Here is a 14,609-nt window from a genome sequence, read left to right on the forward strand (position 1 = left end):
AAGAGAGATAGAGCTAACTAAGCTAACCAGCCAACGGGCAAACGCAAACTGAGGTTATTACTCCAAGTCGCCTTGGGTGACGTGCTGGAGCCAAACCCTCCCCCCGGAATGATCGAACGAGTTTGGCGGCGGACAAGAAGGCGGTCAGATTAGTCTACGGCGTGTGTGTAATATGCCAAATGTACGTGACCGAACGGAAAAGCTGGTTAATTAGTTTTCCTGTAGCTTCTCTTCTGACAGCACGGCACTTGGGATATTGAAGTCTCCGGGGAGGGAGGGGGGTGCCTGACCTGGCGCTGCGGGCCTTGTCCGGCACGTCCGCGAGATTCCAATCTCCACGTGCATTTTGATTCGATCGGACCAAGAGAGACATGAAGAAGAAAGCAACAAAAGAGAGAGAGAGAAGCTGTGTTTGAGAATCGGACACTAGGCTAGCTTAGCTTAGCTGTTGTCGAAAAAAAGTCCCGGTCATTTCCAATCTATGCCAGGCTGAAGAGGTGCCACGCTCGTCAATGCCGTGATGGACGTGGGGAGAGGTTGCGAACGACGGGCGTCAGGGCCGCTTACATGGGCCACCCGGTCCCCAGGAACGACGGGAAGCTCTTCTCCAGCTTGTGTGTTCGACCAATTTTATGAGGTACTTCGTTTTACCATGTTGAATGTGTGTTGCAGTGAGGTATATGCCGAGAGTTTTGGAAAGTACAGAGTACTCTTTGGTGTGATCTTGTGAACGTGTGTGTGCGCGCGTGTATGTGCGTGTTGTTCCATCAGGGAATTCCGAGAAGAGGCACCACATTCGACGAGAGCTATACTTCGTACCGGGGTACCAAGCAAGGGTAGCATGAGAAGCGAAAAGCTAAGAAAAGAGCGGTAGCGTTGCAGCGAGCGATGCGATGCGTCGATGTGGTGGTGCCGCACTGGTGCTGGGTAAGGTCAGGTCAGGTTGGAAAGCTGCCCGAACGAGCCGTAGGCTGAAAGGGCTCATCCTCCTCCGAGCTTTTTTCCTTTTCGTCTTACCTCTTGGTTGTCTTGGAGGAGTAGTCTTGGGAGAGGGCAATGGTGCGCGCGATGCTTCCCGCCCATTTCGTGGTGGGGTCACGGTGTAACCTCTTCCTCACTCCATCCATCCATACATGATCCAAAGCTGCTGCTTGCTTGCTTGCCTCGCCATGGATGATGGCACTTGTATCTGCGGTGTGGTGTCTCGGTACCTGAATTCGCTGGGCCCTTCCTCTGCCATCTGGTCTACACTACCGTCCGAGTGAGTGCCTGAGTGCTCTCACACACGCACTCGCCTCGGGAACGATTTCCATATTCCCAACAAGCTACGGAGTACCGAGCCTGCCGATCATCTCAAAAAAAAAAAAGTCGAGCCGTGGCTGTCTGATCCTGTCCTGTCCTGTCCTGTTTCTATCCGTACACACAGACAGTCAAGAGAGACAAGTTCATGCAAGGACCAATCACTCGTGTGCCGAAAAGTTTTGTAATTACCCTCAGAACAGGAGGAAAGGGATACGGGGTACGGGTAAACAAGAAGCAGTCAACCACTGCAACTCTTCTTTTGGCTCTTCTGCTTTACTACGCTTCGGGTGACAATGACGGCATATGCGTGGTTCATCTATCCGTACCCCCTAAACCAAACGTCACTCGCACTCTCTTGCTCTCTCCCCGCAAGATTCAGAAATTAAGAAGCCGTCGAGTTATGCTCTTCTCTTCAAGTTTGCACACCGTGCCCCTCCACTTCCCCCCTTGCATCGTGAGCGGGGGAGACAGAGAGAGAAGTGAGAATGGGGAGAACGGAGCTCGGAACACACACACACACACACACACCCCCAAACACAAGGAGGCTGACCGACCGAGCCTAGAACGATAGGATATGGTAACGAGCAGTGAAGATCTCTCAGTTCTCCAGGAACCAACGAACCAGAAACGTTCCTTCATCGGAGGGAAATCCATCACACTCACACACACAGGCAAGCATACATGCACACATACATACATACATACATACATACATGCCTACATACAAGTCATACGCACATTACATAGGCGCCGTCGCCGTCGGGGTTTTTACTCACTTCTCGCCAGCAGCGACAATCGTCCACTTGACCTTCAATAAGGGGGCGTGGGACTAATACACAACACCAACGACAACACTCCACGATCCTCCTTCCGCTGAATGCACTGCACTGCACCTCGCTCCTCATGCGCTGAAGCTGCGTTGCGTTGCGTGCAGCACACACTGCAGACAAGACAACAACTACCTGCTGCTGCTAAATGTCCGTGCTCAGATTTGGCCGTAGAAGGCTTCCATCTGGCATCCTCTGGCCAGGGTGAGAGCGGAGGGGAAGGGCATACGAACCGTGGTTTCATCCTATACCGGGGTACGCTTGCGGACCGGGGTCAGTCGTTGGTCGTTCACATCAGCGTTGGGCTGGGTGCGGGAAGAGACTCGAAGAGCAAGCAAATCGACGCAACATCAGAAAAAAGGGATCTTCCTCGTCATCCGTACAGGGGGCGGCGGCGGCGGCGACGACGACGGGCGGGTGATCGTAGGCCCCTCATCAGGCCAGGCCTGCCAGAGTGACAGAGCAGCCAGCCGTCATCTCCCTCTTCCTCTTCCCCCGCGGAGCGATGCGAGCGCGTGAAGCAGGGGTTTGGTTTGGGGGGGAGTGATGTACCTTACATGCTGGTGATGCGGATGGGGAATTAGGGGATCCCACTTTCGCATCATCGCATCCGCTTCGTTTCGCTCCTTCGCGGCCGCCTTGCGTGATGACTGTGATGCAGGAATCGGTCCGTGGCTGATGATGGGTAAAAGACACACGCACAGAGAGAGAGAGAGACATCACGAGACGAGACGAGACTGTACTCGGAGTGAAAAAGCGAGGGGGACTAACGGCCCAGCTACACGCTAGTGTACCGTTTGATGCTTCTCACGTCACCAGAGTCTACAGTCGTTATACTGCAGTACGGAAAAATGCCTAGCCCATCTATCCCGTACCATACGTGTAGAATATTTGTAAGGATGGACCCCCAAAGTCAAAATCACAAGATCCGGACTCGGCGGCGCGGCGTTGTCGGTGATGTCGGGGGCCTGGCAATGCCAAACTCTCTGCCGCTCGGGGATGTCCTCGGTCGCAGGAACCTCAGACCGAGGGAAGCCTGCTGCCATCTGATGTTCAGATATTCGAAAATCCAAAACGGTGAGATGAACGAATAACAGGAATGGTCTTGCTTTGCAAAGAGTTACCGCCCGTTCAAAGTGACATCCAGCATGACCAATTGACCAGCTTCTCATACCAGAAACCGAGTGAGATAGCGAAAAAATGGGGCACAATGGCCACAGACGTAACACCAAAAGACATGTCGGTTGTCACTCTGTTGCTTTTTTGTCGGTGTGTTTTCTTCTTGGAAATCTCATGATGGACCGGTCCTTTCACTTCCCTCCTCTCAAGTCTTTGACTCTCGGACGCGTCGCCTCGTCTCGCCTCACCTTGCCCTTGCCTTGGCTAAGGCTTGCCCCGGCCCCGGTGCCCTTTGCTCTCGTCATCGGGACAGCAAACCGACAGCAACCCAACCCATGGGGCCAAACGTAAGTGAGCAATGCTGCGTGTGGGTTGGGCCAACCCACGGGTGTGTGGATCGTGTCGTGCGGTCGCCGGGTCCTGTCCAATTTCGTCGCGCAGAAGAGTGGGAATCCATCTCCGCGACGGCCGTCCGTGTGCGGCGTGCCCTGTCATACAGTAACGCCACCCGTGGACTTCTTTCCGGCACTGCTGCATGCATTTCAGGAGAAGAGACGACAAGGCCATTTGACAGGAGCAATCGTGGTGGACTTTGATGTGCATGCCGTTTCCCAAACTTTGCTCGAAATGTTGTTCCGACCGGGTTGGGGAATGGTGTCATGCCTGTGTTGATCCCAAAGAACAGCTCCAAGATGAGAGGAACGGGTGATGGGCGTCAGGTATCAGGCTCATCAAGGTCCATCGGGCCCATCCATGAGACGCAGGAGCGTTCGCGGACGCCACATCCGTCAATGCATGTTACTGCTTGTTGCTTTCCCTGCTTTGCTCGCGAGCCTCGCCCTAGAGGCTGACTGTTTGTTGGTTGGGACGGCGGGCTGGCTGGCTTACGCTGCGTCTGTGTTCGTACTTCTTAGTCTGTACGATAATACTGAGAGTCCGTATGAATTACTCCGTCGCATAGGTAGCGTACAGCTTTCCGAGGAAGCCAAGGCATGAGAGACAGAGGCAAGACATACTACCACAGCACCACCATCGACCGGGACAGGGTGACTTGCTTCAAGATCGGGCTGCCGTTGATGTTGATCGCAGGCAAGTCCGAAGAGAGACTCGCTCGGTACACAACTGGGTAAGTCTGCAAGCCACTCGCCAGCCGTTGCAACAGCTGTTCACGGGCTACCCGAAGTCTCGTTGTTCAAGTCCAAGGTACCTGAGTCGAACCGGAGGACAACTGGGCGTGTTCGGTGTGGCAGGGAGCGGGTGGGAAAGACAGAAGGGCGCCAAATCTACCGGCGCCCCGTCGGGCCATCAACTTGACACAAGAGCCTGTCAGGGAATACCTGGTTCTGCTTCCCAGAGATCTCTGAATCGCCAGCCAGACGCGCTAGGGAGATCCAAGAGGTTCCGACAGCGCGGCAACCGTGGGGCCATGGCTCAGCGAGCACTTCGTCCAAACTTGCCGTTCCACGCACCCCTGCAGACGCGCGCGCGCGCAAGAATCTCTTCGTTACAACTTGCCCAGTCGACAGCAACCCCGGCATGCGTGTGGCTACCAGTTCGCTAACTGGCGTACCTGCGTGTTGCCCATCACCTTCACCCTCCAAGAGTCTTGGCAAATCTCCAATCCACCTTGATCCAGCGAGGCGGGACTTTTGGCGTGTCTCAGTTGCCATGCCTTGGGATTGCAGGTGCATGCTGATTGCAGTCCGCGTCAGTCAGGGACTGTCGATAATCTCGTTCGAGTCTCGAGTCTCGGCTCATCTATCGTTGTCGTTGGACCTGCCAACCTGACCTGTCTGACAAACAGTGGATGCAGCCGGTACTCGAAGCCGGCATCAAACTGCAAAATGATCCTAGGATGCCCAATGCGCTAGCAAGGAGTGACGACGCCTTGGAGCAAGGAGAGAGGAGGGATAGAAAGCAGAAAAGCTGGTGTCTAGAAGTTGGTGTGCGCAGATGCAAGATTGATTCTGATTGCCTCCTCGACAACGGGGAAATTGGAGAACGGCAGTTCAGTACAGTCGGTTGGTTCGTACGTACGCCCGTACGAGATGACATTGGCAGAACCAACGCAACGCAACGCAACTCTTGTCCAACCCGCGATCTGCAAAACAAGGAGTTTGTGCGTGTGTTTGTGTGATCTGTACGCAGACATGGATACTGCATTTGCAGGCCTGGGACAACTTGCTTATTTCCCCTTTGCTTTCCCGGCTTCTACATCCCGCCACCTCGTCCAAACACATAAGCAGTGCTGCAGTTACGAATTTAGGGCGTGTAAAAGCCAAAGGGGGCCACACGGTAGACCGAGAGCAGCCACACTCCGGGATGCGGCTGCTGCGGCTGCGGCTGTGGCCACTCGAGTCACGGTGCAGACGCTGGCCGCCGCCCGACAAACAGCGATTACCCGGTGATGACTTCAAAGCCGTCGTCGGATCTGTTTGTATAACGTGAAATGTCTTTCAAGAGTCTTGGGAGGATCGAAACTTCAGCCTGCATTGCCTGCTTACAGTCACTCTATTCGATGCGTACAAGCAGAAAATAGCATCAGATCCACCGTCACCCGCCTTTCGGAGAGCAATCGTTGGTCTGTGTCAAGTCGACGGAGAGCCGCAGCCACGAGCAGGTAGCCGCGTCGGCGGCGGAAATAGATGCAGTTTCGGGGAGCGGCCATGTGAACACGCCTGTGCCGCCAGAGACAGCACCGGGGGGCCGGTGACCAGGGCCGGGCATGGGCGCATCTGAGGCTCTTCAAGCAAAGGCCGAATGTGGTGGGTGCGGATGGTTTGGTGTTGTATCGCGTCTAGAATTCGAGACAAGTGCGGACGAGTGCGGCGGCGCTTCTGTCGATGCCAAGTGACATGCAGTACGGGCGAAGAACATGGGCTGAAGAGGACATGGCATGGATCGCGATCCGCGCCGTTGAAGCCAACGTAGGTTTCTCTCCCCGACTCTGGTCGTCGGTGACCGGTCCGCTGAGCCCATTCTCGTCACCCTCGGCACTGTGGACCTCGGGCGGCTATGAATAGGACTCGAGGGTTGCAGCCGTAACGGACTCGCCTTTACCTGCCATTCGAAGTCAAGGCCCTCGGTTCCAGTGCCCCTTGCGGTGATGAAGGTTGCCCTCAGAAGTCTCAGAATCTTCCAATCACCCCAGAGTCATGTGTCTCCACGGTGATTAGAAGCCAAGTCAAGTGGAGCTGAAGTTACAACTTTTCATCGCCGAGGCTGCTAAGCTGCTAGCATCACTGTTGCGCAAGCCTTTGCATGTCTAGAAGTTGCAGGATTCGACCATGTGCGACTGCATTTGTGCCCTCGCCCGACCGCGCACAATACGCGTGGCTGTGGTCTTCGCCACTGCGATGGACTTGCATTGCGGCGATGGGAGAAGCTCGGTCTGAATTGTGGGCGGCCTTGGTGCGCATCTGACCAACGAGGACTCGAGATATTCGGTCAAGATTAGAGGCAAGCAGGCTTGAAAGCCGTTGGACAGGGAGGTCCCGGGATGCGTCGTCTTCTCAAGGTCGGCGAGCGCTAGCGGCCGTGCGATGACAGAGTTTCCCGGCCTTGAGCAAAAAGCACCAAATTGCCACTTTGTGCGACGAGGCCATGTCAATTCCAGGTGACAGACGGGTGGCCGATTGCTCGGCATGGCTTGTCACACCAGCGACGGGACGAGCAGGTCAAGCGGGTTGGTTGGTGCGGCTGCAGTGCGAGCAGGGCTTCCCTCGACAAGCCTTTCGAGTGCCGGTCCTGAATCCCCAACTTTTCTAAGACGAGGGAAGTGAAAGGGGGCAGGGGGCGAGATATTTCGTTGAATCGCTGCTTGGCACCCTGAATGCCACCAACGGTATCTGGCGTCCGTGAACTTTGAAGTCTTCAACAACAAGTTTCATGGTAGATGAGGGCGATGGATACCGTCCAAGACAAAGGTACCACCTTGCACTGGCTCAAGCGTGAGACCATGACTTGGAACGGAACCGTTGATGTGCGTGCACTTGTGGAGACGATGAAGCCGAAGACGAGATGAAAGCTCAAGGACCTGACGACAAGTTGGCAAACGGGCATCGCTGCTGGTCCATGGCTGCCAAGACGTGCCCGGGTTTTGCAGTTGCGGTGTGTGCGGATATCGTTGTCTGCCAGTGCCAGCTTCCAGGATCCCAGGAAGACTTCTGAGCAGTGGAAGATTTGGCACGGGGGGTTCTTGTGGGCAGCGACCAAACCAAATGAGGCAATTCCAAAAAAAAGGCCCCTGCTACATCATGGTGCGGATATCTCGCAAGCAGACGACACTGACAAGCTTGTAATCAAAGGCTTGCCTGGCATGCTGATACTGAAGCAGCAAAAAGGGGTGGATTCCCTTGGAAGAAGATTCTGTCGTGCATGGCGGTATCGGCCACGATAATTCAAGGTCATGGATGATGATGGTCCCATCGCGGGACTGTGTCAAGCTAACGAGTTTGCGAATTTGTCCGTAGTCCGCGTTGGTCCGTATGATCCCTAGCTTCATGGAGGCTCTCGATGCGTATCTGTGATTCCGTCCACTAGAAGCCGAAGTGAAGACCGGGGCCATGTCGCCCGCCATGGGATGGATCATGGAAGAATATGATCTGGCTATGGACTGCGGTGGGCACGGCACGGCGGGACATGACGCGAGGCACCTGGTAGACGTCTGCCGATGCTTCAGATGCGCGGGATCCGGAGATGGTGCGATCTAGAAATCAAATCAAAGGACTCAAGGGCCGAGGCCCGGGGGGACTGGTATCTTGTAAGAGCCTCCGCTCGGCAGGGCCATCGTCTTACCACTGACGTACCATTCTGTCCTCTTTCTCTCTGGGCATCTGTCCCTTTCGGTGCGTGTGTGCCTCTTTCGAGTCTTGGTCCTTGACCTCGTTGCAACTTTGTCCGCCCACCTCTCCGGAAGGAACCAGAGTGGTATTCGGTCGTCAGCGGGCCTGCTCCGTTTCGATGGTCGTCCGCGACGGGGACTCTCAACCGCTCTGAGGTCCTCACTCGGTCTCTCCCCCGGCACCGTTGCAACGCCGTGGGCACTTTTGGGTACCAGTGCCGAGCTTTGGTGCGTTGTTCGCATACCTACATTGGATTGGGTTTAGGCAGTTTTGGGCGTGAGGTGTGGAGGGTCCAAGGTTCATAGGTACTGCGTATTCATTTATGCGTAAAGAGTGACGGGTTCCCTATTTCTCAAGTGGATCTTATTCCTTTATCCACTTTAACCACTAATCCCGAAAAGAGCCAGGAAAGAGCGGGGCCCATGCCACTTCCCAGGCACCGCCAGGGGAGCCCAGGCTGAAGGTGCCGATCGGACGATATTAGGTAAGGTGGCATCCGAACGGTGAGAAGGTACTCAGGTACGTATCCCATGCCATCCCAGGCCACCGGTCCAGTCGGGACGTTCCCCCTTCACAGACTTCACTGAACCCTTCCAGCTCCTCGGACACGGATATACGAGTCGCCCCGACCAACGAGCATCACCCTGGTCGAGCGGCCAACGAATTGCTCTTCCAACCTGGAAACTTCGATGTACGGAGTATGGATACAGTACCTTGCCTGTAGAGGGACCCTCTGCGAACACTGCCACCATTGATCACGACGACGGTCAACCTTGACGGCCTCTGCAGCAGCCTCTGCCTTACTGTTATTGTTTTTCATCAAATTGCCTACCCTTACCATACCGCCGAATACCCGCCCACTAAGGCAATCTGACTTTTGAAATGAATTGCATCGGCCGGTCTCATCTATTCGCCCGCCGCCAACTGTCTATCTACACTATGGAGCACCTAACCTTAGTATCCGACGAGCGGGAGGCCAAAAAGTCCCTGCGCCTGAGCCTTGTGAGACGTCGCAACAAGCTTGCTTTACCTCACCGCGCTCCGTGTCACTGAACGTTATTTTACGATCCGTGGCTCTGGATCCAGTTTGTGGGCGTGGGAACAGACACTCATTCCGAGTTCGCATTCCTCGGTCTCAGCTCTGAGTTTGGAGCTCTGAGCTCGCCAGTGAACCAGTGAATCAGAACAACAAACAGCCTTGTCGCCAAGCCCCAGGTTCTACTGTTCTGCAACGTGGCTCGGGGTGGCTTTGGAGTCTAGTCGTCGTGACATTGACGGTGAGAGCGACGGCTTCGGAGTGGACGAAGCTCGATAGCTCGACTTTGCGCTCATCTCATTTCGTTTCGTCTCGTACCGTCCCACTCTCCGATATCCCCGCCGGCTGTTCCTAATGACTTGTCGTCAAATCCCATATCCGCAGAGTCCCAGCATGAGGAACCCGAACGACAACGACTCAGTGCTCACGTCGTCTTCTACGCGGGCGGCGGAGTGCATGGGGAATAATCTCGAAATGCGACAACTACGAGCGGGAACCCGATATCTGGGCATTCCAGCAACTCCGGGCTAGTCTCGTGCGAATGCGATGCGGGTCTCGTCAGATGCACGAAGTACACTAGCAACGGTGCTTGTTGCGTTTGTCAAACTCCTATCATCGGCTGTGATCATTTACTGATGAGGCATGGTGCTAAACCTTCTTCACGACGATTCTAATGCGCGGCGATTCAGGTGCTGGTCGTCTGACGAGACAAGGCGGAGAAGGCGTGAGTTTGCAACAACCCTTGACAGCGTGGGCAGATGAGCCTCTCTGCCCTGACTCTGGGACTTTGGAGACACCGACACGGACGCCAAGGTGGTGGCCCTGGGTGTATGGGTATGGGTTGATGAGAAGTTGAAAGTGAAATACATAGACCTCGCTAGGCTCATCGCGCTCTCCACCATCTTTCACTCCACCAAGCAGTAAGTGGGTGGATATGGGTTGAAGTCTTGAGTCGACGTCGACGACGGGAGGTCGCAGCGCGGTGGAGAGATAGCTGCCCCCCGGTTGTTGTGCGGATGGGAATGGGTGCGGATACTTGCTTGCAGCAACTCACGGACGCGGTGCTAGTGCACGTCGGCCTGGACTGCGACAGTGTCATCAGAGATAGGCGGCATCCGTAATGACTGCAAGAGGATCCCGTTGCGGCGTCCACTGTTCCAGCGTCCCGATTCCCAGTATCGAGGGTGAGGTGAGCACTGGCTGGGGGCCCTGAAATCTGGATTCCTGTGATTTCCCGCCCGGGTGAGAGAAGGTATCGTGGGTACGATGACGGAAGCCGGACTGTATTATTTGTAGGGAATGTCACATAAGACGCAGTAACTCGAGGTTGAGGTGCGGTCTGGACATTTCCTTTCTTTTTGCGGGTACCTATCGTGGGATTGGACCATCATTATCCAAGGAGGGTAGAAGGGCAAAGAAAGGCTTGTCATTAATGGTCATGGCATGGCATGGCATGGCATGGCATGGCCTAGGCCGCGGCACAAGATTTGAAGCTGCCGGCCGCCGGTATTTGCTTCGACTCCACCACTCGGGTTTTCCACCACTGCCGGATTCTTTTTGCTTCCTTTTTCTTCATGTTACGGATCCCCTCTGTTTTTCTTTCCTTCTGCCCATTACCCCCCGTTTCCCCTTTGTCTTGGCATTCTTCCTCCGCATGGCGCGGCTGGCTACCGTGTGTGTGACCAGTGACCATTGGACGGGTAGCAATTCTACCTACTGAATTGAGTTTCCCCTCGATTTTTTTATTGCTTCTTGGGTGTCGTCTGTGAGGCAACGCTCCTTGCAGTCGTAAAAGCGAGATGGAAATTCCCACCGCATTCAAACCGCCTCCCAGTGTGCTCACGGTCCCAATCCCCCACTTTCCCCCATTCTTTTTTCCCCGAAGAAGAACCTAGACGGGGATAGGAGAAGGAAACAGCACGGGGAATTTCAGAGACGATGCTCCGAGAGAGGAGCCTCCGAAATGAGAGAAGGGAAATGGAACTCGCGAAGGAGAAAAAAAGCAACAGACAACAATAAAGTCTACAACTCAGTAAACTCAACTCACCAAAAAAAAAAAAAAAAAGAAGAAAAAAAAAAGAGGCCGGCCTTGACGGGCCTTACTCCGCCGAAGCTTGCCCATGCCCACTCGATGTCCACGCCCAATTTTAGTGTCAATCCCTGGTCCCCAGGTTCTGGCGGCGGCCCTGCCCTGTCTTTGCCCTGGGTGTGCCGTATAGCTATAAGAGCCTCTGACAAGTTCACCCCCGGGACTGCCGTGACTTACTGTATACCCTAGCAGACTATGGTTGCAGTGAAGGCAGCTTTCTCGCTGTAGTGTGGCCCTGTGCCTGGTGCCTTGCACGCAACGGGGAAGGTTGCTGTCACTCGAGTAAGGTAAGGGTGGGGGGGAGATTGGTTAGGTTGTTCGGGAAGCCTTGGTGAACCGAGAGAGAGAGTATTCAATAGTTGAGCTGAGTTAAGAAGAGTCCCCAGCTAGGATAGACAACGAGCTGGGAAGTCATTGGGGGAAATGGAACCAACCTCAACTCTCCGTCAGCCCAGCTTTCGGCAAAGGCGCGTTAGGGTCGGTCTTAGCACATCTTAAAACCCCATTTATGAGTCGCAATCGCCAGGCATCATCTGGGCGGGCCAAGGCGAATCCTGACATGGGGGAAAGTTACACTACCTAGTGCCATTCGCTTCTGTCTAGACTCTAGAGTCGCCTTACTGCGTGAGTTCACTGTGAGGAGGGACGCAAGGCCAAGCCGTAAGGTAAGGTAGGTATAACACGGGTGATGCTATTGATGTCGGCACGCTACCTTATTCCGCCATTCATACGTGTCCGTAGTAAGGTACGTTACGCAGTACCTGGCACCCTACCTATGTACGAAGTAGGTACGGAGTACGGATATACCTTGGGCTTAACACACGATGCTAAGGTAAGCCGCGGTACCTTGCATGATTACCTCATCGTCCGTCTGACTGCACTTGATAGTATTAGGAAGTAATAACCAGTATCAATTGGTCCAATTGGTGACTTCCCATAGGTTGTGCTTGGCAGTTGGCTGCCTTCCCAACTGGGGTTGCTAAGGCTGACTTGAGACGACTAACGTCTGAAGACGACTGCCGTGCCTGTTTTACCACACCACACCCGATGGCACGACGGCATTCCCGCTCATCCCAAACTCCATACTCCATTCCACATCCGTCACTTCAATGCGAACCTCTTGCCATAATCAGTCCCATTTCGTGACTTTTCGTCCCATCATCCTGCCACATCCATCACGCACATCTTCCGTCTTGAGCCCACTACACCTCCATCCACGTTGCAACCGAACCCCAACTTGATATTCCTCCTCCCCGACTCCCCCCTCCCATGACCCATGGCCCATCTGTTCGAAATAGCATCATCGGAGGGCTAATTATACACACATTCTCTTTTTTGGCCCCATCTCAGCCCAGTGACAGCCCAGGCCAGTTCCAGCTCTCCCCTCTTCCCCGAACCTGCTCATGCTCATCCCCGCCATGCATGCCATGCTCGGTTCATCCATCGTATCGTGGACATGGCATACCGCATGGCATGGCATGGCCATCATCGAGATGACCACCATCGCCACGTGCCCTTGACTGGCCTCTTTACGCCAACTTTCAAGGCCCTGCCCTGCCCTGCCCTGACCCCGTCTTCCTCCCCGTCCCGCCATCACGGAACCCGCGGCGAAAGCTATCTACTATAGCTCTCACCAAACTCGTCTGGTCTTCATCCTCGCCGCAAAACCTTACAATAGATCTTCTAGAACATGGTCAGCATGGGCAACCGCCGCTCTACCTTCTTGAATGCACTCTATCTCGCGAAACTGCTGGAGCTTGTTGCAAGTGCTTTGCCAGTGTTGGACAGCTTTGGTGATAGACAGGGTCTAGTTGGTCTGGGAATTGGCTCATTGTCCCTTGCGCGGCTCTCCAACAAGTCGACGAGAAATCCCTCCCGCTAGGATCAAGGATGGCAGTTCGTGTCAAGAAAAAAGACCTTGCCCGTGCCGCATCCGCGACGTCACCCGCAGACAAAGAATGAAAAAGCAGTTGGTAGGGGGTGCAGCTCTCATCAACCGCCTCTTGGCAACGTGATAGCAAACGACCTTGCTGACACCACACCACAACCTAGTCTAGCAACCAACGACAAATCACAGGTTTCTCCGGGTTGAGGAGGAGGGGCGCATGGGAGAACTTTCAAAACCTAGAACCCGAAGGTATACAGAGGGAACTTCCGCGCGACCTCGGTCTCGATTTCATTGTTCGCGAAGAGAAAAGGCTGTGCCGCGTGCGGAGTTTTGAAAATCATTTACATGCTGCCAAACATCCTTCGCGTCACACATGGTTCGAATCCACCAACCGCTGGAGATTCCGACGTTTCTCGCCATGTTTGACGATGGGTGGAATGGTCTACCACCCCTCTCTTCCCTTCTATGCTATGGCTGCTATCGTTTGCGGCTCTCTATCTCGCTCTCGAATCCCTCCCTACGTAGTGTTGCAGACGTTACGCGTCTTCCCGTCCATCTGGAGCAAGCCCAGTTCTTTTGTTCTGCTCCCCCGCACCGCCGCGTTTCACATCGTGACCATCCCCGAAAAAGGAAGTCTTTCCAAGGTCCAACGAAGGGGAGAGGGGTCGGCTTGTTGCGCGTATGTGCACATGTGTGTGTATGTGTGTGTCTGCATGTTTGTAGAGACCGCCGCGGGAGACTCGGGGGTGGGTGACAAACGGCTTGCTCGTCATCGGGAGGGAGGCTCGTTCCAGGCGGGGAGGGGTATCAGCGATCGACGTTCGGCCGGTAAATCTCCCTTCAATGATGTTCGGATCTGATAGCATGGTGCAAGGAGGGAGAGGGGAGGGGAGGTGGGATTTGTGATCTCTGCCGTCGGAGACGGTCGGGCAGCGCATGATCCGGTCGTTCATGGTAGTAAACCGTAGCTCTAGCTTCTCATTGCCTGATCGGCCGCTCATTTGACGCTCGAAAGAAGGCATTATACCGAGGGAAAGGACTGCCAAACTCGTCCAATTACTTGAAGTTTTGCCGCGGCCCTTTGCCCTTGTCGTTGGTTGGTTTCTTGACACCTCCCACTCGGCATTGAGCTCTAGGACGGGCTCCCACCCAAGACGGGAGGAGAAGAATCTCTTCTTCCCGCACACCGGCGACGTCCTATTCGGTTCGGACTAAACATGTCCCCCGGTGGCGGGCGGGCGTTGGCCAACTACGCGTGCGTGTTCGGGGATGGGAGCCACAAGTATTCGGAGGTCAGAGTGACCCACGCCGCTTCGTTTCGCCCTCCCGCTGTCTCGAGTGTCCGATATATTGGACCCTCTTCTCTCGGAAAGCCTCTTCCAAACTGCACTGCCTTCTTCCATTCCGTTCACGGTTGCTATATACGACCCCACACCGCGGCCTGGCTTCTTGGCCCGGCTTCAGAGGAGGGGGGGGGGGGGGAGGCAGGGTGGAGGCTGAGAAG

General features: G+C 54.9%; 4 protein-coding genes across 4 annotated transcripts; 2 read left to right on the top strand and 2 right to left on the bottom strand.

Annotated features, from left to right (window-relative positions):
* Positions 1-2,564: 2,564 nt before the first annotated feature.
* CTAM01_04376 (uncharacterized protein) lies at positions 2,565-2,849 on the bottom strand (the record flags this gene model as incomplete). The annotated part of the gene is made up of 1 exon (XM_060520406.1): positions 2,565-2,849. One exon carries the CDS (start codon positions 2,847-2,849, stop codon positions 2,565-2,567), a length of 285 nt encoding a protein of 94 aa, XP_060385051.1.
* A 1,825-nt stretch (positions 2,850-4,674) lies between these two features.
* CTAM01_04377 (uncharacterized protein) lies at positions 4,675-5,119 on the top strand (the record flags this gene model as incomplete). Its single annotated transcript, XM_060520407.1, has 2 exons — positions 4,675-4,800; positions 4,934-5,119. 2 exons carry the CDS (start codon positions 4,675-4,677, stop codon positions 5,117-5,119), a joined length of 312 nt encoding a protein of 103 aa, XP_060385052.1.
* A 2,378-nt stretch (positions 5,120-7,497) lies between these two features.
* CTAM01_04378 (uncharacterized protein) lies at positions 7,498-7,827 on the bottom strand (the record flags this gene model as incomplete). Its single annotated transcript, XM_060520408.1, has 1 exon — positions 7,498-7,827. The coding sequence occupies one exon, from the start codon at positions 7,825-7,827 to the stop codon at positions 7,498-7,500; it is 330 nt and encodes a 109-aa protein (XP_060385053.1).
* A 4,659-nt stretch (positions 7,828-12,486) lies between these two features.
* Positions 12,487-12,714, top strand: CTAM01_04379 (uncharacterized protein; the record flags this gene model as incomplete). Its single annotated transcript, XM_060520409.1, has 1 exon — positions 12,487-12,714. The coding sequence occupies one exon, from the start codon at positions 12,487-12,489 to the stop codon at positions 12,712-12,714; it is 228 nt and encodes a 75-aa protein (XP_060385054.1).
* Between the last annotated feature and the right edge of the window lie 1,895 nt (positions 12,715-14,609).

The sequence above is a fragment of the Colletotrichum tamarilloi genome (genome assembly GCF_030869305.1).
Source record: "Colletotrichum tamarilloi strain Tom-12 chromosome Unknown Scaffold_10.1, whole genome shotgun sequence".
Classification (NCBI taxonomy): domain Eukaryota; kingdom Fungi; phylum Ascomycota; class Sordariomycetes; order Glomerellales; family Glomerellaceae; genus Colletotrichum; species Colletotrichum tamarilloi.